At 40.3% G+C, this 26,058-nt stretch overlaps 2 protein-coding genes across 5 annotated transcripts; one reads left to right on the forward strand and one right to left on the reverse strand.

Annotated features, from left to right (window-relative positions):
* Window positions 1-1,116: 1,116 nt before the first annotated feature.
* Window positions 1,117-19,847, reverse strand: LOC141911431 (nucleoside diphosphate kinase homolog 7-like). 4 transcript variants are annotated; one of them, XM_074802451.1, is made up of 10 exons: window positions 19,231-19,847; window positions 19,031-19,116; window positions 18,279-18,488; window positions 7,707-7,867; window positions 6,830-6,991; window positions 6,309-6,463; window positions 5,859-6,011; window positions 5,001-5,236; window positions 4,076-4,183; window positions 1,117-3,499 (listed from the first exon to the last, which is right to left on the reverse strand). In XM_074802451.1, exons 3-10 carry the CDS (start codon window positions 18,432-18,434, stop codon window positions 3,464-3,466), a joined length of 1,167 nt encoding a protein of 388 aa, XP_074658552.1. In that variant the 5' UTR covers window positions 18,435-18,488; window positions 19,031-19,116; window positions 19,231-19,847; the 3' UTR covers window positions 1,117-3,463. The 4 variants fall into 4 exon arrangements, with proteins under 4 accessions (XP_074658552.1, XP_074658553.1, XP_074658555.1 ...); XM_074802452.1 differs by adding an exon at window positions 12,715-12,962 and having other exon boundaries at window positions 19,031-19,847; XM_074802454.1 differs by adding an exon at window positions 15,480-15,639 and having other exon boundaries at window positions 19,031-19,846.
* On the forward strand, window positions 19,671-25,120 carry LOC141911433 (golgin-45-like). Its single transcript, XM_074802455.1, has 6 exons — window positions 19,671-20,372; window positions 20,794-20,870; window positions 21,264-21,386; window positions 21,958-22,086; window positions 22,909-23,119; window positions 23,628-25,120. The coding sequence occupies exons 1-6, from the start codon at window positions 19,671-19,673 to the stop codon at window positions 23,790-23,792; spliced, it is 1,407 nt and encodes a 468-aa protein (XP_074658556.1). The 3' UTR covers window positions 23,793-25,120.
* The last annotated feature ends 938 nt before the right edge of the window (window positions 25,121-26,058 follow it).

A 26,058-nucleotide genomic window follows, 5' to 3' on the forward strand; every position in this document is an offset into this window, starting at 1 on the left:
AATAAATGAATGATCCCCATGGATAATGGATAATATACAGTAAAAGCCTTTTATTATGCCACCGTGGGGACCAATAGATTTGGTGATATGAAGAATGGTGTTTCTGATGAATTTGAGTCATCGACGTAGAATCCATTTTAGAGTCTATGGATTGAGCTAATTTGTTGTCTGAAAAATGTTGGCGTTGAGTGAGCAGACGCATTAAAAAGACTTTGACAATCCAGGACTGGTATTTAAAAGGATCGCAACGTTATAACAGACTTAGACTATTGCATTCTTTCGACCTATCCCTGTTCGGACAGGCCCTGAATTCATGCGGTTACTTTGAGAGAATTTATCAGTCGGAGTCGACTGGAAAATGATTCTTGAGAAAATAGCGAGAAGGCTTCAGTTGTCCCAAAATGAATTGGATGGAAGGTTACAGTCTGTCAATGAGGATACTATGTTATTCCAGTGGAACCTTGGTATAACAACCTCTGATCTTAAGATTTATCAGTTATTACAAACATAGGATTTCATCCAAATAGGACAATTTGGATGATCTTATACTGGATATAACTGTTGGTTATAATGGAACAGATTTTCTGGTGCCCTGATGTTCATTGCGATAAGGTTCTGCTGTAGTTGGTTTTGTTAGCAATGCAGACTGCAGTGTAGGTGTCCCAACTTGACCTTTCCATACTCAAAACCCTAATAACACTAGTAATAACAGTGACCATAGCAGCTGCTGTTACACCCTTTTAACTATTTTGTCAAATTAGACCACAGGGTCCACTTAATTATCAGCACACTTTCTTACCTTACAATTCCTGTCTTTGGTAACTGTTAACCAAGCTGTAGTTAGTCTCCTTCCTTCCTCAAGGTCCTTCTTCATGTGGAAATATAATCCTACACAGGTGTGTCACCTCTAATGTCTAAATCCAAACTGACAATTGAGAGAACATGTTTAACCTGTGTGTAGCAAGTATGAAATGAATGAAAAAACAAAATGGCCGACGACATATTTCTGAAAATCTATCATCCCAATTTTATTCTCTCCCTCAAATTACATTCATAACTACAATATTTGTATAATAATAATAATAATAATAATAATAATAGTAATAATATCTATATTTCAATAACTATTCAAGTTATTAGCAGCTTCAAAATTTATTTCTAGTATAAAAAGATGAGTCAGAAGAAGACAGTTTGTATCATACGTGTATGCATCGTGTTCTTAACAAAAAATAAAATAAAATATATGGAAAATTCAGATCGCGTGGAATAACAGAAAATCGTTTTAATCGAACGACTCCCAGCTCCGCAGTCGACTCCGGAGTCATGTACCGGTATAAATAATCATTCAGGACTCCATAGTCGACTCAAGGAGTTAAAACATTAGCTGATTTTAACTCAAAAGTCAGATGATTGCTGACTATGGAATCGGGTTCTGGTATCTGAAAATAAACTCAATTCACCTTAACACATATAAACCAAAACAGTAGAACCATGTCCTAGATATAGCAAGTTAGAAATTGGCTCTAAAAGATGTAAAAGTCAATATTCCTTTGAATTAAAGTTTCCTTTTGAAGTTCAATTCACCTCAAGTTAAATATATGACAATAAACTTATTTCGAACAATTTAAAATACAACAAAAGTTTAACTGGATCCAGTTACACAGTTGTGAGTTAAGTCTTAGTTAACTGATTGAAAATGAGCTGATTTTAACTCCCGAGTTAACTCTTATTCACAACTTACATGTCACTGGATCCTGGGGCTGGTTTTATAGACTGGTTACCTTTAACCCTGGGGTTAACTCAATTGATAATGAATTGAGTTAGCCCGCGGGTTAAAGGTAACCAGTCTATAAAACCGGGCCTTGGGTCCAAGCTCTTTATTAAATTCTCTCATACAATTATAACTTAATCCCTGGAGAAAATATCATGAGTAAATAAATTACGTGCTGCAAATCTCTAGGGTATGCCTAGTTTTCTGATGTAGCTGCTTCGTACGCGGGCGCGAGTGTGACCCCAGAGCGCGTCGAGTTCTACCTGAGAGTAGTTTAAAAATACAAATGATAAAATGTTGATTGCGAAGCTAGCTTACGTACTATATAAACCGATTTCTTGGATCACAGAGGATAGGGTTGAAGCTCTAACAAGAGGAATAAACACCGCTGGGTCCAGCTACACAGTCGTGCCTACAAATCTAAAAAAGGTCTTAAGTCTTAAGACTGGTATTATGTTGTTAGATTGGTTATAGAACCAAAGCTTAGACTGGTCTTTAGTGGTTAGATTGGTTAATGGAACCAAAATGAGCTTAGACCGGTCTTAAGTTGTTAGATAGGTTATAGAACCAAAATGAGCTTAGACTGGTCTTAAGTTGTTAGATTGGTTAACAGAACCAAAATGAGCCTAGACTGGTCTTAAGTTGTTAGATTGGTTAATGGAACCAAAATGAAGTTAGACTGATCTTAAGCTTTCAGATTGGCTATAGACCAGAAATGAACTTAGACTGGTCTTAAATATAATCCATGACTGCGCAACTGTCCCCTGAAAATGATCAGTAGATAGGCTCGACGTGTTGCCCCTTTTTAAAAGTTTTGAGTAGCTACAAGCGGCAAAATGCTGCCTTTGTCGAATTCTGCATATCTGAATTTCAATCGAAACTGCTAAAATTTACACGGTCCAAATATGACGGTAGTGGCTTCATGACCAACCGCGTCAATAAAGAGAGGAAAGAGCAAACATTTGAAAAGCTATATAATTTCACAAAAATCTTCATAGAAAAGGGAAGAACACTATATAAATTGAAAGGTCAAATTTAACAACCAGACCTCACTTCATCTACGAAAGTATTCATGGCAGACGAATGTTTTTGTAGATGACTTCTGCTTCAAACAGCTTAGTAGCAGACGCCCGTCTGAAATACTGGATCCAGTTCCACAGTTTGTAAGTTTAGACTTGACTCGGAGTTAACTAATCGAAAATGAACAAATTTTTCTTCAAGAGTTAACTCCAGACCAGATCAAAATAGTAGTTTAATTAAAAATGAACGAGAAATCTGAACAAGTATTCTGATTCCTCTCAAAAAGAAGTTACAGCCAGATCGGTAACTCAAACTAACAACTGAGGAACTGGATCCTGTTTGAAGCAGGCGTCACTGTAGACGTGAGACTACTATTTGGCATTGGGCGCTAGTTTACCTAAAGGCAAGAGCAGACGACCATAACTAACGTATACGCATCCTATACACACAGCTATTGGTAGTAAATTATATTTCTAAAAGAGGAATGATTTTTGAAGAGGTACTCTTTGATATACTTTATATATTCAAAAATTGAAAAAAAAAACAACGCTGCAAATGTTCGTTATTGGACAGAAACGATTTGATAGTTTTTTTTTAAAAATCTTCGGTCGACACGAACGACCCGAAACCTTCTGCGTCTAAATCTACGCGCGACAACCTCGCGAATCTCGTTTAGCCTCTTGAAAGAATCTTGAAGAAATATTCGACCTGCGAAAATAAACAAACGAGATTTCGAATTAACTGATTGATCGAGCGTTTAAGTCGATTTCTGGCCTCTCGAAACGAAACGGGGCCCACGGTTTAAACCATTTCGGTGCCACAACTAATTTTACCCCGGGGGACTTGATTATCTGAGAAACATGGTCCCCACAGTTGTATGAATTCAAAATTCCCAAGTTTTTCCCAAGTATTTCATGAGTGATTTTTCAATTTTCCCAAATGGCAATGAACAGATATCCTCATGCTACAATCAAAATTTTAGTGGTGACTGGTTGATAAAGGTGATTCTCGAGGGAAGTTGCCGAAAGTAAGTTACCCTTGGCAAATGCAATACATGAAATGTAATGAATTTCCCAAATATTTCCCTGATTTGAGGAAAATTTTTCAAATTCCCAAATATTCCCAAACCGGGAATTATTATTTAAAAATTCCCAAGTTTCTCCCAATTTCCCAGTTCTGTGGGAACCATGGAGACAATTGATCCCAGGGCAAACAGTGTCTACTTTATCACTTTACTAAAATCAGACAGCCGCGGTTCAGGATTTCGAATCGTACGCCACCTACCTCTAATAGCGCGTCCTCGGGTAAATCTGTACAATGAATCGCGTTCTGGATTTTGTCTTTACCGAACAAAGCTCGTAACGTTCGCGGTCTCAAGTGTCGCGCGATCTCCTGAAATATCGAAACTGAACGAATAAAATACTTCATTTTCATATCGAAAATTAAGAGGCACAAGTCATAAGCTTGGTCTCTACCGGCCGCTTCTATCAGATTTACAGATTACAAACTCTCTACCGGCCGCTTCTATCGGGTTTACAGATTACAAACTCTCTACCGGCCGCTTCTATCGGGTTTACAGATTACAAACTCTCTACCGGCCGCTTCTATCGGGTTTACAGATTACAAACTCTCTACCGGCCGCTTCTATCAGGTTTACAGATTACAAACTCTCTACCGGCCACTTCTATCGGGTTTACGGATTACAAACTCTCTACCGGCCGCTTCTAACAGGTTTACAGATTACAAACTCTCTACCGGCCACTTCTATCGGGTTTACGGATTACAAACTCTCTACCGGCCGCTTCTAACAGGTTTACAGATTACAAACTCTCTACCGGCCGCTTCTATCTGGTTTACAGATTATTCTATTCTGGAATAGGTAGAGCGTATTCTGGTCGAAACGTATGCACCAGAAGAGAAGATAATAGAGAATAAGTGCTGAATAACAGGCACACTGCTAGAGTACATTTACACCACGGTGCGATGTATCGTTAGTTACTTATATTTCCCTATGTTTGACAGGTGCTGCCATCTTTCAATAGGGATAAAAACTAATTACTAGTAACATCAATAGCGAAGCCTATCTTTGAATTATGCACCGCAGTGCGGTGTAGACGCACTGAAACGGTTGACACCATTTTTGAAATTAACAAGTTCGCAAAGTTCAATTCAGCAGCGTCTGCCGCCAAAACGATCGCCCCGCACTCACCGGATCGGACGGTCCGACGAACTCGCGGAATTTCACCGGCGCGTCCTGCGCTCGTATCTCCATGGCGATGCACGGACCGGTCGTCAATTGTTGCACCATGTCGGCGTATTCGGCGACGACGTCCTTGTAAACCTCGAGGAATTCCTCGGCGTTCGCTCGATCGAGGCTGAACATCTCGAGCGCCGAGATCTCGAATCCGGAATCGATTATCGAACTGATTATTTTACCCGCTACACCTAAAACATCAATCGGTTTAAAAAACAAATGTTTGTAGATTCAGATACAATTTAGGGCCTACATCAAGTTTCTTAGAAAAAGGATGGCCGCAAAATGGCCAGGTATAATCTTTAACCCGGGGATTAACTCAATTCATTTTCTATTTGGTTAAACCCCTGGATAAAAATAATATCACTTTATAAAACTGGTCCCTAAGTTCCATAGTCATGTGCTAGAATGAGACTAGCATTCTAAGCCTATTATTCAAACTTCCGAGTCAAACTCTGGATTAAAATTACTTCATTTTCGATGAATAAACTCTGACATTTTAAGATAATTGAGTCAAAATAGTTAAAATTGGTTCATTTTGAGTTAACTGCTGCTGCAGAACTAAGTCAAGCATTTCAGGCAGACGTCATCTACAGTTCCTGATGTTATTGATAATCAAAAAACGCCCTCTTGTGTCTTCCAAACTAATTGAGAATTCTAGCCATCTACTGGTGTCAAGTGCGCCCTCTAGTGTCTATCAAACTGATTAAGAATTCTAACAGTCTGCTAAAGTGTAAAGAGCGCCCTCTAGTGTCTATCAAACCATCTGCTACAGTATCAAGAGCGCCCACTAGTGTGTTGAATAATTCTTACCGTTTGCTACTGCGTGTGGTTTAATAACGCAGCACGTACAATTCGTGAATTGAGCCGTATTTTTACGATTGCTCGGCTGCGAGAAGAAGAACTCGAATTCTCGAATGGCGTCGTCGTTCGTCAGCGATCCGTGGGCCGCGTTGTGACCTTTATCTACAATTACAAACATAATATATATAACATGGTGAAGCAATGAACACATGTGAAGTGTGGACGATCAGTTTTTGAAAGTATGCTGATAAAATGTCTAATGTCTGGTGTTTGTAGTTCATTTTCAATTAAAAATGTCTCAGGTGAAGCACTGAACACATGTGAAGTGTGGACGATCAGTTTTTGAAAGCGAGCTGATGAAATGTCTAATGTCAGTTGTTTGTAGTTCATTTGCAAAATGGTCCACCAGGCTGCAACTGATTCCTGCGTCAATCTGATGCATTCTCTCTGAAGACTTACCGGTTCCGAATTCAGCTCGGATGCTCGTCGGTTTCTCCTTGCGAGCCACCGTCGAGTCGGTCGGTCCCAACATATCGCGCCATTTATTGATGGAATCGTGACCCATCAGTCCTAACGCTACGATCGGCGCGCTTGTCATGTAGTGTAACAATTCACTGGAACAATGCAGAAAAAAATAACATTTTTGAATAAATCTTTTTTTCATGAAACCCTTTTCGACAGTTTCCTACCCTACGTCACAAAAAAGAACTTAAATAATTGTTTTTGTAAAATTGCATCGCAGTGCGGTGTATAATGCTCTTACCCTTAGTGCAGTGTATCATTAGTTACTTATATTTCATTGCGTTTGACAGATGCTGCCATCTTTCAAGAGATTAACTAATCAGCAATTACATGATACACTGCACCGTGGGGTAAAGCAGTAATGGAGCAGTATACACCACACTGTGGTAAAATTTTCCCAAGTTCTCTAATTGTCGCCAGCATTGCGTACAGCGATATATGCGATGTAAGTAACTTACTTGAAGAATGGTTTGCTGTTGTGTTCGGCGTAGAACTCTGCGGCCTCCGATCGCGATAGGTGGCACATTTTTAATTTCGTCAATAGCAACCCGCTGTCCGCGATCCGATCGAGTATTTGACCCATCTTCGCCGTCGCGTCCGGTTTGATGAGACCCAACGTTCTGAAAAATTAAACCATGCAGGATTCTTACAGATCACGGAAAATTAGTGAAACCAGGGAATGCTTCGAATTATTAGTGTCTTGTTGTTCGAGTGACGAGTGACACAAAGAACATCTCGATAAGAAACAGCCCTCACTGAGGATATCTTATAATTTAATCAGGGAATTTGAATTTTTGGTGTCTTGTTGTTCTTGCTGGTGACGAGTGACACAAGGAACCTCTTGATAAGAAACAGCCCTCACTGAGGATATCTTGTAATTAAATCAGGGAATTTGAATTTTTGGTGTTTTGTTGTTCTTGCTGGTTACCAGTGACACAAGAGGAGACCTGAATTCTTTCAACTGTAGCCACTCTCTGTAGCCACCAGGACCTGGGGCCAGTTGCACAGTCGTGACTTAAGTCCAAAAGTGGTCTTAAATCTTAAGACTGAACTTAAGTCTAAGCCATGACTATGCAACCGGCCTCTGGTTCCTTAGTGAGAGCTTAAGACGACTCAAGACCAATCAAAGACTATGTTAGTTTTAAAGCAAATCTTACAATTCAAGACCAGTTTGGAGTTTGGACTCGCCTATGGAATTGGCCCGGGAATCCACGAACTCAAGATTGACGAAACCACTGCTCAGTTGGAACCACTCAGCCAACTGCTGACGGTAGTATCCAGGGTATCATTGAGGTTTTTTCCTGTTCTACCATCATTGATAAAGTGAAAACTTACGAATTCGTTTCGAGTTTATTCTGCGTATATTTGTCTCCATAGTCGACTATTTTCAGTTGTCGCGAGTGAACGTTGATAACGCTGTTTATATATAAACTCGCCGGAGACAACGTCTCCGACTTCGAACGCTTCAGGAACAAACGACGATTCTTCAAATCGAACTGAAAACAATGAGACAGAAAAATCTTTAATGAATTTTGCGCTGAAAAATTATCGTAAATTTGGATTAAACGTCACGTGACCTAGCTCCACAGTTACGAGTTAAAACCCTTTCAGTGCCGATTAGTTAATACCCGAAAATGCTCGCGATTATTCAAAAATTAAAAAAAAAACCAACCCCAATGTGTTGAATAACGGCATAGAACTTAAAGTGCATCTACATCGCAACTCGTATTTCACTATGTTTGACAGGTGCTGCCATCTTTTGATGGAGATAAAAACTAATTACAAATTGCACCATGTCGCAGTGTACTAAGTCCATCACTAATCTATACACCGCACTGAGGTGTAGAAGCAATGAAAGGGTTAACTGAACTGTGGAATTGGGTCCCGGGGCCAGTTGCTGAAAAGTCGGTTAAAGATAACTGTCAGATAAATACAATGAACTTTCAATTGTCACTATGTCAACTATCCACTGGTCAGACTCTAACCAACTTTTCAGCAACTACAGCCCCTGGATTTCAAATCTCCAAATAAGGATATGTAATACTAACATTATATGCTTCTCTTACCCCCCCCCCCCCAATGCATTTTTTATGAATGGCTTTGCAAAGAATAATTTGGAAGAAATATCGAAGTAACAGTTGCAAACAGGTTTCAGAATTGTGAAAAGTGTGTACACTTTTCACAGTTCTGAAACCTGTACTGTTTCAATTGAGAATTCTACTATGGAATCATTTACGGTTACCCTTTCATTTTGGATTGTTTGCTATTTAAAGAACTTCTGTGTCTCAACAAAAAACTTGTATTCTATTCAAAAGCTTTGAAAGGATTTTCTTTCCTATATTAGATCTAGGCCTCTGAATCTCTCAGAACTGGAAATAGTTTATTCATTATCCAGACTGAATATATCATTTTTCATGCCAGACATAGAGGAGTGGCCCGAATAAAAAATCAACAAAATTATTCAATTCAATTAGAAATTAATGATCTTTCCGCAAAACTAATCTTAAAAACCAGTCTTCATTTTGGTTCTTCAGCCATTAGAATAGAATCACCACACAGCTGAGCTGACTGATCACCACGCTGACCAGATAGCCAACTGTTCATACCTGACTGATCACTGCACAGCTCACCTGACTGGTCACTACACTGACCGAACAAACTTACTAACTCAGTGGTCTAGTGGTAGAACGCAGTGGTAGTGGTTTGCAACCTAGAGACCCAGGTTCAAATCCCGGCCGGGCTAGGTGTGCTGGGTTGAGGGTAGTTACAGCGCTGTTGGCATTTTGAAAAATTGAAAATCTTGATTGATTTTAACCCTTTCAGTGCGTCTACACCGCAGTGCGGTGTATAAATCAGTGATGGATTTTGCTGGTACACCGCACTGCGGTGTATTGATGTAATCAGTAATTTGTAATTATCTCTATTGAAAAATGGCAGCAAGTGTCAAACATAGTGAAATACTAGTAACTAACGATACACTGCACTGCGGTGTAGACGCACTATAGTGGTATTCCCATTGTTCAACACACTAGGGTGGAATTTTTTAGAATTTTTAAATTTTCTCCAGCACTATAGGGTATTAATTAGTCAGCACTGAAAGGGTTAACAAGCTTTGATCAGGAAGTAAATAAATATGTGTCACAGGGCAGTAATCAATAGAGGAATGCTTTTTTTCTTGTTAAATAGATACAGTAAAAATAATAGATACAGTTCGTGTAATAGATGTAGTTTTATATCTAGCTCAAAAATGATTATAAACGCAATCAATAGTTCATCAATGATAGATTACTAAGAAGATTGCGTGAGTATGTAACAGCTGTAAGAGGGAGGAGGGGGAGAGTGAGGGGGTGAACCCCCTATAACCAATACTGGTATTATGAGATTTCATGGTGAAACATATGTTCAATCTAATCGACAGCTTGTGTCGATTCAGTCTGGATTAATGAAAAACTCTCCCCGGAGCGCTGCAGCTTCACGAAATAATTCTAATAACTCTGATTTCTCAGTAATGGCTGATGTAGAATAAAAATTATATAAGTTTGACTTATTTTGTATTTGTGAATATAGCCAATTTCATTTTGGAGGGCATCAGACCTTTCAACTTTTCAATTTTTTTGACATAATTGCTGTTTTGTTTCTATTTCATATTTCGATGAGGACAACAATTCAAACTTCACCGCTTTATGTTAAAACGTTTTCGTGAAACTGAAGCTTTTTAACTTCCATCGGGCCTAAAGCCCATCGCTGACTGGCAAACACGCTGCGCGACAGGCTTTCAACAGAATCGAAAATCTTTCAAACTTCATCATGCTCTTTTCAAGTCAAAAGGGAAAATTCATTCATTTCGAGGAAAAAAAAAGATTTTGCGAAATTTAAAACCATGCACAAAAAACAATTCAACACAATTCTTCAACCAAAGCTACAGTCGAGACTTAAGACCAGAAGACAGTGCCCCATCAGCTGGGGCCGGTGCCCAATCTGCTAGGACCGGTGACCAATCTGAGACTTAGATATCAGTCCGATTCCACGTCTGCCAAAACGGATTCAACCAAGTTTGGTTGCAGCGACGGTCTCGTTCAAAACAGTGGTCTTAAATCACGAATGTAGCCCCCGCCTAGATATATACGAACAAAAAGCATACGACGCGAGTGCGTTAAACTAAATTATGAACATAATCAGCATTATGTACATAATTTAGTCTCCGAAATATTTATAAGCTTAAAATATGATTAAATCCATTGGAGTGAAGAGTTAGTCTCAACTCATGTATACACACATGTTTGTTAGTAGCAGCTGCAGTACCCGCAACCAATTTCAGCGTAGAATCACCACCAGAAAATCTTAATTTTTCGAATGGACCTATTTTACGACAAATATTTGTTACACGTAAAGTTGAACAGGCCAAGTAAACCCGACAAACTGCCGTGTACAGGATTCAGTTCCACAGTTGTGACTCTGAACTCAGGATCCGGTTCAACAGTTGTGAGTTAGAGTTAACTCTGAACCCAGGATCCAGTTCCACAGTTATGAGTTAGAGTTAACTCTGAACTCAGGATCCAGTTCCACAGTTGTGTGTTAGAGTTAACTCCCAACTTTATAATTGCATGGATCAGAGTTAAATCCGAACTCAGGGTCAGATTTCAAAGTTCTTGAGTTAGATAAAAATTAGCTCATTTTCAATGCGAGATAACTCCCGAGTCAAATCCCAACTATAGAACTGGGTTATGAATCCAGTTCCGCAGTTAAAGGTTATTGAAGATGATTTTTTAACTCAGCTTGAATTTCCAACTAAGCGGAGAACTGCAGAACTGGATCCAGCTAAGCTCGTTCAACCTTCGATGTTGAAAATTCTAATTTCTGCTACACCTGAAATTGGCTGCGTATATAGTTAGTTAGATATCAAACGAAACTGAAAGCAAACCGGCATTCACTTTTTGCAGGCTTGGAGGGAAAAAAAAGTTACGCAAGGCACCATCTCTCTGGAGTAGAGCTAGTAATAGAGGGTTACCAGGGCGAGCGGGGTGCCCCGTGTATGAGAAAATCAAATACAACACCGAAAAGAATGGGGCCCCATAATCACCACAATAACTAGCAGGGGTAAAGTGTGGGGCCCCATAATCACCACAATAACTAGCAGGGATAAAGAATGGGGCCCCACAATCACCACAATAACTAGCAGGGATAAAGTGTGGGGGCCCCACAATCACCACAATAACTAGCAGGGATAAAGTGTGGGCCCGACAATCACCACAATAACTAGCAGGGATAAAGTGTGGGCCCGACAATCACCACAATAACTAGCAGGGATAAAGTGTGGGCCCGACAATCACCACAATAACTAGCAGGGATAAAGTGTGGGCCCGACAATCACCACAATAACTAGCAGGGATAAAGTTTGGGGACCCCACAATCACCACAATAACTAGCAGGGATAAAGTCTGGGGCCCCACAATCACCACAATAACTAGCAGGGATAAAGTGTGGGCCCCATAATCACCACTAACTAGCAGGGATAAAGTGTGGGGCCCCACAATCACCACAATAACTAGCAGGGATAAAGTCTGGGGCCCCCGCAATCACCACAATAACTAGCAGGAACACCATGTTCAGGAACACCATGACACGTAGCAATGCAAAGACGAGGGCACCCCACGATGATAAACGTATTAAAATATAGGCTAAATAAGTAGATATATATATAAATAAAGTGTTGTTACGAATAAACTGAAGCATGTTCGAAACAGCGACAGTTTGTCGTCTGCCGTCCATTTATAAATACACCAGTCACATCCATTTCATCATTAGAGGAGACCCATTCATTCAATAATCAATATGGGCGTTGTCTGGACGAACCAGTAGCAGACGCCGGGATGGAAACGCGACCAACCCCCAGGGGGCGGGGCAACGGACCCGCCAATCATTTTACTAGCACTAAAATCTCCCTACATGCAGAAATAAAAGTTACTTTTTTTAAAACCAATGATTACTGTAAGAGGCCTGTTGCATAGACAGTCTAAACACCTTTACAGCAGGTTACTTCAATGACCAGTCCAAAGATTGAAGATCAATTTCGGACTTCATTAAGGCATGACTGTGCAACGTGAACTAGTGTTTAGAGGGTTTAAGTTAAAACTGATCTTTAGAAGTGAAACAGCAATTCTAAAGATGGCCGTTACTGCCATCAATTTTTTCGTTAAAAGCTGATCTAATTCAAAATCGCAAAACTCTAAATTTCTAGTCTAAATCAAAAATGGATGCGACTAAAAGGTTAAGAATTAAATGTATAATGACGTCACACGCAAGCGCGCGCCGGGCGGGGGTACACACTAACAGACGGTCTTACCGATGTCGGACTCGCGGCGCTGAACTGTCGCCGTGACGACGACGACAATACCAACGAAGCCGACGTCGTCGCCGTAACGACGACGCGCTGTTGAGAACACGCTCGATACAACAATCGGTGCACTACTTGCGTAACCATGGTTTCTATTCAAACCGAACGAATTAATGATCCCGTTTTTTTTTTGGTTTTGTTTTTGGCGTTTTATCGACTACGACTGACACTGTCGTCGCGGTGATCGCGGTCCATGCCTGCAAAAATTCCGAAAGTCGGAAAAACGGAAAAATAAAGAAGACGTATTTTAGATGACTGCGTTCGAAAAGACGGGTCCTAGAAACCGGTGAAATAAACCGCAAAAACAACAAGACCAAGTTCTACAGTCGTGTGTTAGAGTCGACTCTGTGCTGGAGTCGTGATTCCACAATAATTACCGACTCTATTCCATTCCACAATCATTGATGACTCTGGAGTCAATTCTACAGACTATATAGTCAATTCCACAATTGTTGACTCTGGAGTCATTTCTACAGACTCTGGAGTCATTTCCAAATTTGTTGTCTCTGGAGTCATTTCTACAGACTCTGGAGTCATTTCCAAATTTGTTGTCTCTGGAGTCATTTCTACAGACTCTGGAGTCATTTTCAAAATCGTTGACTCTGGAGTCATTTCTACAGACTATATAGTCAATTCCACAATTGTTGATTCTGGAGTCATTTCTACAGACTCTGGAGTCAAATCCAAAATTGTTGACTCTGGAGTCAAATGCACACCTATAGTCCTACTACGGCTCTAGGGTCAGTCGCGCAGTTGCGCGAAGTCCACATACGAACGACCAAAGACCGTCGCATACACGACCGCGAGCAAGATCTCGACTCCGGGAGTCAACCGAGTAAGTCGCGCGTCCTCAAAATATAATTCCTCGCAATATTGCCGAAATTCGAACGCTCTCTCCGTTTAAAAGTCAAACGACGGTAACCAACGACTGCAGAACGCGCCCCTGTGTAGATACATACAAACCCAACTGTAAAACACTAATAAAGACTCACTGTAGTAAAACACCACACTTTAAAATCATATGACTGAAATGTTTCTATTTTCGGGTTTAATACCGGTTTCTAGTGAAGGTTAAAGGGTGGTTGTTTTTTGTGTGGTTTTTGTGACGATTTGTGAAACAAACGACGGAGATCAGCTTTTAAAAACAGTGTATATTTCAATACGCGAAAAACGTGTATTTCAAAAACCAGACTCGAGACTCATAGTTCGAGAAGAATTATTTCGCGACAGTTTGTTGACAGATCTAAAGAGAACTGGTCTTTTTGAAAATATAAAACTGATCGAATAGAAATCTAAAGCGCGTTTATTCGTATAGGTACTAGGCGACACCTGGTGGTAACTTACTGGGAGATGATACCCGGGGTCGGCCAGTTCCTGACTACTGGGATGAATTGCACTGTCATTACTTAGATTTAAGACCAGTCTAAGCTCATTTTAGTTTAGCGAAGCTAACAAATTGAGACCGGTCTAAGCTCATTTTGGTTCTATAGCCAATCTAACAACTTAAGACCAGTCTAAGCTCATTTTGGTTCTATAACCAATCTAACAAACTTAAGACCAGTTTATAAAAGCTCATTTTGGTTCTATAACCAATCTAACAACTTAAAGACTATGAGTCTTAAAGATTTAAGACAAGTTTTGGACTGAAGTATCGACTGTGCAACTAGCCCGGAGTCGGCGAGATCTAAGGCCTACGAAATCTAAAGCATAGTTGAAGAGTTGATTGGAGGCGGCTGATCTGTGATATTTGTTTCACAAGTCATAGTCACTGTAGCTAATATACGACGGAACCTCGTCAAAAATTCCCGGCTGCTCCTAGCCGAGACAGTTTCATCGGACCAGTACGAACTCCTACCGCTGAGATTAACTCGATTGAATCGCGGGTGACATTTAGAAAAATGGGTTGAGAGTTTCACGAAAAACTCTCTTAACCCTTTCAGTGCTGACTAATTAATACCCTATAGTGCTGGAGATAATTTGAAAATTTTCAAAAATTCCTCCATAGTGTGTTGAATAACGGGAATACCACTATAGTGCATCTACACCGCGGTGCAGTGTATCATTAGTTACTAGTATTTCACTATGTTTGACACGTGCTGCCATTTCTCAAGAGAGATAATTACTAATTACATCAATATACCGCAGTGCAGTGCACTAGCAAAATCTATCACTGATTCATACACCGCACTGCGGTGTAGACGCACTGAAAGGGTTAAGCTTTAAACCGGGTCGAGTTTGAATCGTTAACCTCGTAATGAAATAAACCGATAAACAGAAACTAAACCACAAATTTGTGAGGAAAACAATTCAACCTTTAAAAACAGTTTAAATCTTTTCATATTCCCGAAACTCACGGGCTGCAGTTACTGAAAAGTAGGTTAGAGTTAACCTGTGGATAAATTGACAAAGTGACGATTAAAAATTCATTGTTACTGTCGTATTTATCCGCTGGTTATCCGTAACAAACTTTTGACCAACTGCAGCCCCGCGTTTTGATTCGACATCAAAAATCGTAATTTAATCGGAAAACACTAAAAATCAGTCCAGTTTTGATAATCTCAAGGTGGTTGCGAAATAGTCCGATCTCTGTTCGTCGTAACGAGGTTCCGCTGTATAGGCAATACGAATTCATCGATCACGGTGTTAGTACTAAGAGAATGAAGCCCTGGCAAGCGGGGACGGCGGCGTCTGCTCCGTACGTCTGCCTGTCTTACCATTTCGATGGATTTATCTCGCGGATAGTAGAGCAGTAGATAGCGGCGCACGATCGCGGCGTGCGAGTCGTACCACTCGGCGGTAAACGCGTAGCGCTCGTCCGCGCTGTCGTCGCCTAACGGAGCCATCATCTGTTTTTTTTTGTGTAAATATATCCGACTAGAAAATAACGACCGACGAATCTCGCTGAAACAAAACATTTCATCAAACACCTAAACATTCCATTGACAAGTGACTTGTTTATAATTCAATTGACACGAAAGAGTCTCTCAGCCTGCCGTGCTCATGGCTATGGTTTTGTCGATTAAATTTTGGGGCGAATTTTTTTAGTTAGCACCTTTCAGCGGCAGTGTTCTCCACAATAGGTTTTAGAGGGGCGACCACTCCTTTCATCCTCATTTACATCCACCCCTCTGAGATTCAGCCACCCCTTATAGAATATCTGCTGCCCCTAACGGTGTGGACGTCAATATTCTATCAATGCTGATAATTACTGATGAATCGTGGTTTTTAACATGAAACATATTGAGCTAATGTGAAAAATAGAAGATTAGACCAAACTTTAGCTCGATAATGGTCTGTATTTTGGAGGATCGAACAGCCGCAATGTCATGACATGCAGCCCCTTTAAAATTCTAGCATATGGAGAACATTGTGCAAGGCCCACCGTGGCCAAAAAATCTAAAACTAGGGGGGGGGAGGCTAGAAGCAGGGTTTGAATTCGAACAAATCTGACCTAGACAGAAATGCTATCATAGAATCCTGCCTCGGGTGGCCACGGCAACCCAAACATAATATATTCTTTTAAACCCTACAATATTTTTTCTAATATAAAATTTCCCGTCGTCATTGAGACAAAGAGTGCTCTAGAGACCCTAATCAACATATAACAACCATATTTTTTTTAACGATAACTTATGACAAATAAACTAAAACTATTCTACCACTTTATATATAATTATCTAACCACGGTCAAAATAGATTCATAATTCGGGCTCCAGTGTAGTGTTCAAACTACTCAGCCTACAGTTGAATAGGTTGTTAACTAGGAGTAATTATCTCAATAGGCTGTACTGTACTGTCTAATACAAAGAACTGCTATCAGCTCAACTGTTTTCATACGTTATAAAAATGACTGAGTTACAAATCGTGGATAAAAACGCCTATCCGTAGACAGTGTATATAAATCTATGGCATTTCATGAGACAAACTGACAGTGATGGTTTTATTACCTACAGCTGCCATCTCTAAAGACCTGTATATATATATATATATATATATATATATATATATAAATATATATATATATATATATATATATATATATATATATATATATATATATATATATATATATATATATATCTAGAAGGGTTATCCCGATGGAGGGAGCACCAAGCACTGACTAGGATAACTACAATCAGGTGGTTCGAGAGTCACTTTTTTTTGAAAAGGCAGTGGATATTTTGCCAATGCGGCATTATTTTAGTAAACATTGATTTGCCAACATCTAGATACTGATCAATCAGGGTCCAGTTCCACAGTTCTGAGTTCAAATTGACTGACCATTGAAAATGAACTAACTTTAAACTCAGAGTTAACTCTAACTCACAACTGTGGAACTGGGTCCTCATGATTTTATTCGGTTTATATCTAGGAACGGCGATATTTGGCAAATTGTCGCTGCGCACATAATTGCATCTCAACTTCCTCGGCACATTCAGGATCAGAGCTTGTTCATTATTTAAATAATTAAGGCACAGACACCCCACGAGCAGCGCGGGAAAGTGTGTATCAACTAACTATAATCAAGTGACGTGTGATTAGAGAATCTGTGAAGTGCTTAGGATATACAGAATCCCTTCAAAGTCAAAGACCTATAGGCCCTACGGACTGAAAGAAAAACTGTCAACCACTGAGGACACTACTGTTGGCAAATTTTGGTCGTCTGAATATGAGCGGTTCTCTTTTTTGGTTTTTGACCAGTTTTCTGGTGGTTAGTCGTCAGAAATAAAGACCGTCACATTCCGATTATTTACTTTTTGGTAAAAGTACAGATGCGCGCACCTCTCCGCGTAAACGGTTCAATCAATTACATTAAATATCATTGTTTCAGATTCAAAATGTCATCGGCAATTTAGTACATTGCCATTGGTTAATTTTAAGATATCTTCACTAGAAAGATTTTAGCCCGGATTCTGTCATTCAGCAGATTACGTCAATCACGAGAGGTGCGCATCTGCACTTTTACCTACTTTTTTATCGATGAGTTTCCAATGACTTTCGATACAATATCGAACAGACAATTTTACACTTATATTTACCAACATTAAATCCACCGAAATACCACTAATTTCCGGCAAGGCCAATGGTGGAACTTGAACCAGAGACGCTGCACTAGCTAGCATAGCATAGGAATGCTGATTGAATACTGGGGCCTCCGGGTTCGAGAATACGGCTCCATCAACTGGACCGCTCAGCCTCTCATGTCTGTTCTCCACACTTCCCTTGAGTTTTAAGTTTTAAGTTATCTAAGTCTGTGCACATGCGTGGTATAAATCAGAACAGCCATTGCGCAAAATAGCGTTAGCCGTTAATACGAATAATGCCGCATCGGCAAAATATCACCAGGGTCAGGATTTTGAAAAAGGTTGAAAAAAAGAAGGGAAAAAAAATTTTCATTTTTTTTGGAAGTAGTAAGATAGGTTTCCTACATGTTTCCAGCAAATATTCTAAACCAGTAACATTAACACAAGCCTAACACGCATCACCGATTAGTAAGGGAAGATGTTATTTACCTGTTGAGTTGTTTTTGAAGCGGGTTTCAGCGGCAGTTCCAGTAAACACTGACCAGTCCACACTCGATCTTTCAAAAAGTTGTTGTGGCAACCCGAACTTTTACAACGAGCTCCCTGATTGGCCCGCATCCCTGACCTTACAACGAGCTCTCCCATTGGTTCACCTCCGGAAATCTATAACCAGCTCTCCGATTGGCTTAGTTAGCAAATCTACAACGAGATCGCTGATTGGTTTAAAGTTTTTCAAGTCACATGACCCATGACTTGGACAAAATGGCGGACTGACAGTTGTAAATTTTGCCAACTTGGTTTTTGACACGTTTTTCGAACATACGGCGCTCCGTGAATCGTGGTGGGCCCCACCACGATTCACGGAGCGCCGTATGTTCGAAAAACGTGTCAAATTCAAACGTGTTAAATTCATGTTTAATCGATGCAAAATTCATGAAAAATATCGAAAATTTGCCTTTTTATTCCCGTTTTGACAGTTCATCTTCATCAAATGTAATTTATTGCGGATACGAAATACGCAATATTGTAAATATCTTGGAAATTACCGCAGGATTTGAAGTATTTGAAGTTTTGGGGTGGAAAGTAGCTCAGATCATTCAATATCCTAGATACTTAATTCTTTTTATAGTAAGTGGTATGTGTGGAGATCTTAAAAGCTACTTGGCCTATAATGTATTCGCACTTGGACCCTTGGTTCGTTGGCCCCCAAACTTCAATTGCAAGCTCATTGTGGAAATTACCTCATAAAGACTTCGATCAATCACTTGTAGTTTCTTCAGGCTACCTTAACACAGGTACTTGATTCAGTTCTTGAATAGACTGGTTACTAGGATGGATTAGGATACACATGATTTTCATGTCTACACCATCAATCAATTGCTTACTGGCCGTATGGATGGGACAAAAATATTTAGACAATTTTCATTATTAATTCAGCCACCTTTCAGCACGCTCTTGAGGTTGCTTGAAGCAATACTGCCATCTGAGACACTAAACCGACGAACAAATTTTGTTTTTAGGGGTCACAACCAGGTCTTAAGTTGAGCAATTGTGACTTAAGTCCAAAAGTGATCTTAGATCGTAGTTTTCGGTAAAAATGAAAGTGTCCTCTATAGGCCTATGCCACTCTCAAAAACCTGTTATGGAGAACACTGAACTTTTAAGACCCAGAGGCCAGTTGCACAGTTGTGACTTAAGTCCATAAGTGGTCTTAAATCTTAAGAATGGTCTTAAGTTGTAAGACTGGCCATATAAGTAATTTGGTCTTAGACTGGTCTTGAGTCTGAGCCATGACTGTGCAACCGGCCCCAGAAAATGAACTAAGACTGGTCTTAAATTAACCCCAAACCCATCAAATGAAATTGTTATGTATTTCAGAAAATGTCGTATTCTGTGACCGGTGATAGATTAAAAACGGCAAAATTCATTCCTTATGAGCCGACGAAGGCCGCGACCAGTCCGCCGATTTCCTCTACCCCGACTGGCGCGCGAAAAACCAACAATAACCTCCGCCGATACGACAACCATCGAAAAACTGACGCCCTGCGAGTTCGCGTCGGTCCGCGACGCCCCGACAACCTGATCAGCTACCCGAAACCTTACACGGTCGTGCAGCACGACCGCCAGAAACGGGAATCCCCCGACGAGAAAACGTTGTCGTTCGCCGAAGAGACGTCGATATCGGCGATAATCACGCCGGAGAATACGCCCTCTGTTGAGAGAAAGCTCGTACTACAAGACAGCGTTATCGCGGAAACGGATGATTTCCCGGTCGCCGCGACGACGGTGACGGCGAAACGCGAACTTTTCTCGGCAGACGGATATTCGTCGAAATATTCCCAGGTGGCGCCGCCGGCGAATAAAGATGTTACGTTCTCGGCTGACGATCGGAGTCGACCAGTTAATAAAGTCGACCCGCTGGTCAAATCGGATGACCAGTCGTCGACCGTTATCGATATAGGCGATTTGGAGATGCACGAAATCGATCGTCTGCGACGGCTGAATAAAAGTTACCTGACGCAAATCGAACATTTGAATCAAGAGCGTAACGAGTTTAAAAGCGAGTTGGACGCTCAATTTCAGGTTCGTTCGATTTCAAAACGCTTCATTTCTTGATTAATAACTTTTCAGTCTCAATACCCCCGAGCGCTGGGCCCAGTTTCACAAAAAACTTTAACTCAAATTTGTGGTTTCATTGCTTTTTTGGTTACGTCATGTTTTCATTGAGGACAACAAACTTAACGTTTTTCGTAAACACTTTTTCGTGAAACTGGTCCCTGGAGATAATTTGCACTGTCGTAACTAAAGTCCATAAGTTGTCTTAATTCTTATGACTGGCCTTAAGTTGTTAGATTGGCTATAGAACTATGTTGGTCTTAGACCGGCCTTAAGTCTAAGCCATGAATGACTATGCCACCAGCCCAATGGAGATAATTTGAAAATTTTGGAAAATTCACCTTGTTTTCATGATAATGAATCTCATTCTCGTTTCAAACCGCTTTAGGTGAACACGGAATTAAAGAAGCTTCTCGTCGCGTCGGTCGGTGAAGATTTACAACACAGAGTTGAACGAATAATCAGGTAATTATTTCATCTGAATCCTGGCACTGGTTCTATAGTTATGATTTAAGTCCGACTTAAAACCGTGAGACTGGTCTTAAGCAGTTCGATTAGTTATAGAACTAAGATGGTCTTTGACTGGGGTTAAGTCTAAGCCAAGAACCAGCCCCTGGAATTGATTCATATTTTCAACAGTGGTCTTAAATCTTAAGACTGGTCTTAAGCTGTTAGATTAGCTATAGAACTAAGATAGTCTTTGACTGGTGTCAAGTCTAAGCCATGACTATAGAACTGGCCCCTGGAATTAATTCATATTTCGAGAAATTCATATTTGTTTCGCATCCAGGCTATTGTTACCATTATTGCGGTATTTATGAAGTTAAAGATTTGATTATTTATTTCTTCTGTGTTTAGGGAGAAAGCTCACATGACGAATGAGATCGGTGACTATCACAGACGCATTTCAACAGACGGCGAAAACCTCGATAAAGTTTCCATTCAAGCCGACATGTGGAGAAGTAAATTCCTCGCCAGCAGGTTAGACTTCTATATTCCCCTATGACATGATGGTATTACCTTTCAAAATAAGATGGCTGCCTTCATAAATATCCCTATGACATGATCACATTAACCCTTTCATTGCGTCTACACCGCAGTGCGGTGTACGAATCGGTTATAAATTTTGCTAGTACACCGCACTGCGGTGTATTTATGTAATTAGTAATTATCTCTCTTGAAAGCAGGCAGCACGTGTCAAACATAGTGAAATACTAGTAACTAATGATACACCGCGCCGCAGTGTAGACGCACTATAGTGCTATTCCCGTTATTCAACACACTAGGATGGAATTTTCAAAATTTTCAAATTATCTCCAGCACGATAGGGTATTGATTAGTCAGCACTGAAAGGGTTAAGTCTCTAGATAAGATGGCTGCCTCCATGAATCCCCCTATGACATCATCTAATTGCCCTCTAGTGAATTGACCTACGTTTAGACACTTTTAGAAATGACATCATCTACAAGGAATCCCAACTTGACGTCATCAAAATTGTTGTAATTTTTTTGGAAAATCTTTTTAATGTTGAAATATGTCGTACATTGAACAGAGTTATGGTTGACGAGTTGGCGAAATGGAAAGCGCATTTATCGGTGAGATACAAAGAAATTCAGAAAACCCTCGAAGATTTATTGCACGAAAGACAACAATTACAATCGAGTTTACTGCTAACGTACAGGTAATAAATCATCGGGGCCCCAGTGATGGCTTAGATTTGAGACCGGTCTTAAGATTAATCCTCGTAGTAGAGTGGAAACAAGTTCTACCCTGAGATAACGGTTAAAGCTCTCAAATATAATTTTACTCTCTACCTACTCCGGAATAGCTTTAATCTGTCAACCTGATAGAAGCGGTCGGTAGAGAGTTTGTAATCTGTAAACCCGATAGAAGCGGTCGGTAGAGAGTTTGTCAGGTTTTGATTGGTTTCAACCAATTCCGGAATTTTCTTCTGGTGCGTTTGTGTTGCGCAGAATACGATCTACCAATTCTGGAGAATAGCGTTATCTATAAACCTCATTGAAGCTGCCAGTTTGTAATCCCAAACCGAAATACGTTCAATCAAAATCTGAATTGAAATCTGTTGAATTCGATGAAATTCTTAGCATTCGAAATTAGCTCTATTTTTCCAATGATTTTTCTTCCAATCGAAACCTGCCTCATGTTTTCTGTAACATTCAGGCAGCACGGAATAGAATAATTAAATGATAATAATTCCACACAATATATCAACCTTATTGAAGCAGCCCGTATATCTATAATCCCCAGGGGACCAGTTGCATAGTCATGACTTAAGTCCAACAGTGGTCTTAAATCTTAAGATTGGTCTTAAGTTGTTAGATTGGCTATAGAACTAAGTTGGTCTTAGACTGGTCTTAAGTCTAAACCATGACTATGCAACCGGCCCCAGAGGATATAATTGATATAGCAAATAATTTCGGGCCACCCGAATTTCACAGGGATTTCTCGTGTTGTTATTTTTTTTTCGGCATATTTCTCGCAGGCATTTACAACTGGTTAAAGACGCGTTTCTGCCGAATCCTGTGAAAATTCACCCGCTACAATCGCAAACCGTCGACAATCTGGCGAAGATGAATTCGAAACTGGCGTCGGATTTGAAACAGCAATTACTCGGAAACATCCAGTCCGTAAACGACCTTCATTTAGTGTTAACCGGCGACAAGTTGACCGCAGCTGAGCAGCACGCCCAACAGGTAGGTGAAAATGACCATCTTCTTGCGGTGAATTTGACCCACATTTCTAGGGCTACTGTGGCGAGTGAAGATCCACCAGGTGTCACTAGTGTGAAGTAGGACATCGGTAACTGCAACAATACATGCCTTCTATTTACAATACAGATATAAAACAAACTATTTATGATGCCATCTCAGAGTGGCCACTGACCTGGAAAACTCAGAGAATCAGAAAAATCCGCAAAAACTCAGGGAATTTGACAAATTTTACTAAAAACCTGAGAACCGGGGGAATTGGCATAATGTTATTGACCGCGTGTATCTTTATCAATACATGATTCAATGAAAAATGAATGAGTTGTAACATTTTAAGCCTAGAAACTTTTCTGATTCACTCGGGGAATTTTGTGTAATCACATGGAAATGTCAGGGAATTTCTAAATTGGTGGAAAGTGGCGCCACCCTGCGTCTGTTGTTAGAGCTGGTGTTCCCTAAATAAGTAATGAATCGACGATTCTTCGATTTACAGATTCTGATCAGCCCGCAGTTTCAATTGGACGATAATGAGCCGGAGACCCAGTCGATGGCGGGCGCGGATTTCCGCCCGATCGAGCGCTACCACCCGCACGCGCGTTTCGAACACGTCACCGTGAATTGTTGTGCAAACTGTAACGGCGATATTCACGTCGTCTAGGGCGACGCGATCGCGAATTAACAATCGGGAACGTAGCAATTTACTCACATATTAAAGAGCAATAATATTCATAATCACGAGGGCCAGGTTTTATAAACCAGTTTAACCCTTTCAGCGCCAACCGATTAATACCCGAATCTGCTGGAGATAATTTGAAAATCTTTAAAATTCCACCCTTATGCGGTGTATAGCGGTAATACTGCTTTAGTGTGTCTACACTGCGGTGCGATGTATCATTAGTTCCTAATATTTCACTATGCTTGACAGATACTGCCATCTTTCTTTAGATATAAAAACTAATTACTAATAACGTCAATAAACCGCAATGTACTAGCAAAAGCCATCTTCAATTTATATACTGCACTTCGGTGTAGATGCACTGAAAGGGTTAACTTCATTTGACCTGGAGTTAAAGCTGGTTACTAAGCCTTGGTCGAGTTTTGCAAAAAAGTTTTACTCCATATACTTGATTAATTATATAATGTTTGGATTGAGTAACTGTTATGGATAAAAAGGTAATGTTGAGGTATTGAGTCAATCATTTAAAGGGTTCCGTCTGCACTGGTGTTGTATGCATGTATGTGTCAATTCAATTACGGTGGCCTGTAACGGGTTTTTAGGGGTTTCTTCAATGTCGGGAACGGGATTAGGTCGCAGACTAATTTATTATAGGGCCAGAGTTATTGTTCGATTTAATGTCATCAGTATTTCAACTTAAATTTGAAGTATTAAATTTATTATATGCAGACCCAGTACCACAGTTGTGGCGCCTGTTGATTTTGACTCTAACATTGATTATTGGGAAATGAACCACGGGTAGCTTGAACTGTAAACTAAAATCAATACAGGGGTGGATTCAAGGGGAGGGTGCAGTGGATGTTTAGGGGTAGGTCACCTCTTCAGGTCATTAGGGGCACCCTGATGTTTAGTGCAGTAGTTTAAATTGATAATTAAAAGCTTAGATTCATAAGCTTGTTCTCTATATTTCCGCAGAAATGAGCGAATGGTTTCCAACTAGCTTTCCTCGATGCCCTTTTAATTATATATGCCCAATTTCGGGGGTGCATCTGACCCTAGATCCGCCCCTGGGTCACAACTGTGGAACAGAAAATCTCGAGTAACCGGTCGTCAGTTTTACAAAGCCATCTGAAACCGCAGAACTAGTCAAAAAGCAGTTCAAATATTATTTGATCCTCCTCTAGACCCCAGGAATCCATTCCTCTATCAGAAGCATATGAAAAAGCATAAAAACGTTCTTTTTGCTCCACACTTTCATGAATATGCAAATCAAATATTTTAACAAACCGAGCTGTGATCATTTGTAATATGTGTCAAAAATAAAAGTTATATTTTCCTTAAACATCGATTGTTTTTTCTCATATCAGTGGAGAGTGATAATAAGCAGATGCTAGTCCTCTGGGGCCAGTTGCATAGTCATGGCTTAGACTTAAGACCAGTCTAAGACCAACTTAGTTCTATAGCTAATCTAACAACTTAAGACCAGTCTTAAGATTTAAGACCACTTTCGGACTTAAGTCACGACTGTGCAACTGGCCTCTGGTTGTTTACAGCATGCGGGCAACAGTTCAAAGGCTGTGGTCCAGTTAGTGAGGTTAAATGAACAATCCAATACGGTTCGTCTTAGGAAAACAAGATCACTGCTAATTGACAAGCGGGTTCGAGTCCTGTTGGCTGCTTACAGCATGCGGGCAACTATTATAAACCGCTGTGTTCCCCTTGTAAGGTTAAATGAATAATCCACAGTTAGTCTTAGGAAAACAAGATTACTGCTAATTGACAAGCGGGTTCGAGTCCTGTCGGCTGCTTACAGCTTGCGGGCAACACTTCTAAAAGGCTGTGTTCCCATTATAAGGTTAAATGAATAATCTAATAGGGTTAGTCTTAGGAAAACAAGATCATTGCTGAGTGAGGCATGCAAGAATCCTGTGCAACGCTTCAAGGCTACCGTCCAGTCCTTTAAATGAACAATCCAAAGGGTTAGTTTAGGGGAAACAAGATCATTGCTGATTGACCGGCGGGTTCTAGTCCTGGGCTAAGTTCCATAGATGTGGAAGGAAGATAATCCGTGGAAACATTTTGAAATTCATCAGTTATAACCATGGTTTCTCATTGTAACTATGGTGGTTGTCGCCCAGATTTAGGATTTGCCCCCAGGGATAACTTTGATACTCGGTCTATAAAACCGGGCCCTGGTGACTGCTTACAGCGTGCGGGTAACACTTCAAAAGCCGAGGTTTCGTCGCGA

This window comes from Tubulanus polymorphus, chromosome 9, assembly GCF_964204645.1.
Source record: "Tubulanus polymorphus chromosome 9, tnTubPoly1.2, whole genome shotgun sequence".
NCBI lineage: Eukaryota > Metazoa > Nemertea > Palaeonemertea > Tubulaniformes > Tubulanidae > Tubulanus > Tubulanus polymorphus.

Excerpts from the sequence above, each read along its gene's own strand:
- LOC141911431 (XM_074802451.1), bottom strand. The coding sequence starts at position 18,434 with ATGGGAGAGCTCGTTGTAAGGTCAGGGATGCGGGCCAATCAGGGAGCT. Across the intron at positions 7,868-18,278 it reads CTTCAAAAACAACTCAACAG|TTCGATTTGAAGAATCGTCG; the intron begins GTAAATAACATC and ends CATTGTTTTCAG. Across the intron at positions 4,184-5,000 it reads TCGTCGGACCGTCCGATCCG|GAGATCGCGCGACACTTGAG; the intron begins GTGAGTGCGGGG and ends TCGATATTTCAG.
- LOC141911433 (XM_074802455.1), top strand. The coding sequence starts at position 19,671 with ATGTCGTATTCTGTGACCGGTGATAGATTAAAAACGGCAAAATTCATT. Across the intron at positions 22,087-22,908 it reads AGTTTACTGCTAACGTACAG|GCATTTACAACTGGTTAAAG; the intron begins GTAATAAATCAT and ends TATTTCTCGCAG. Across the intron at positions 23,120-23,627 it reads CTGAGCAGCACGCCCAACAG|ATTCTGATCAGCCCGCAGTT; the intron begins GTAGGTGAAAAT and ends TTCGATTTACAG.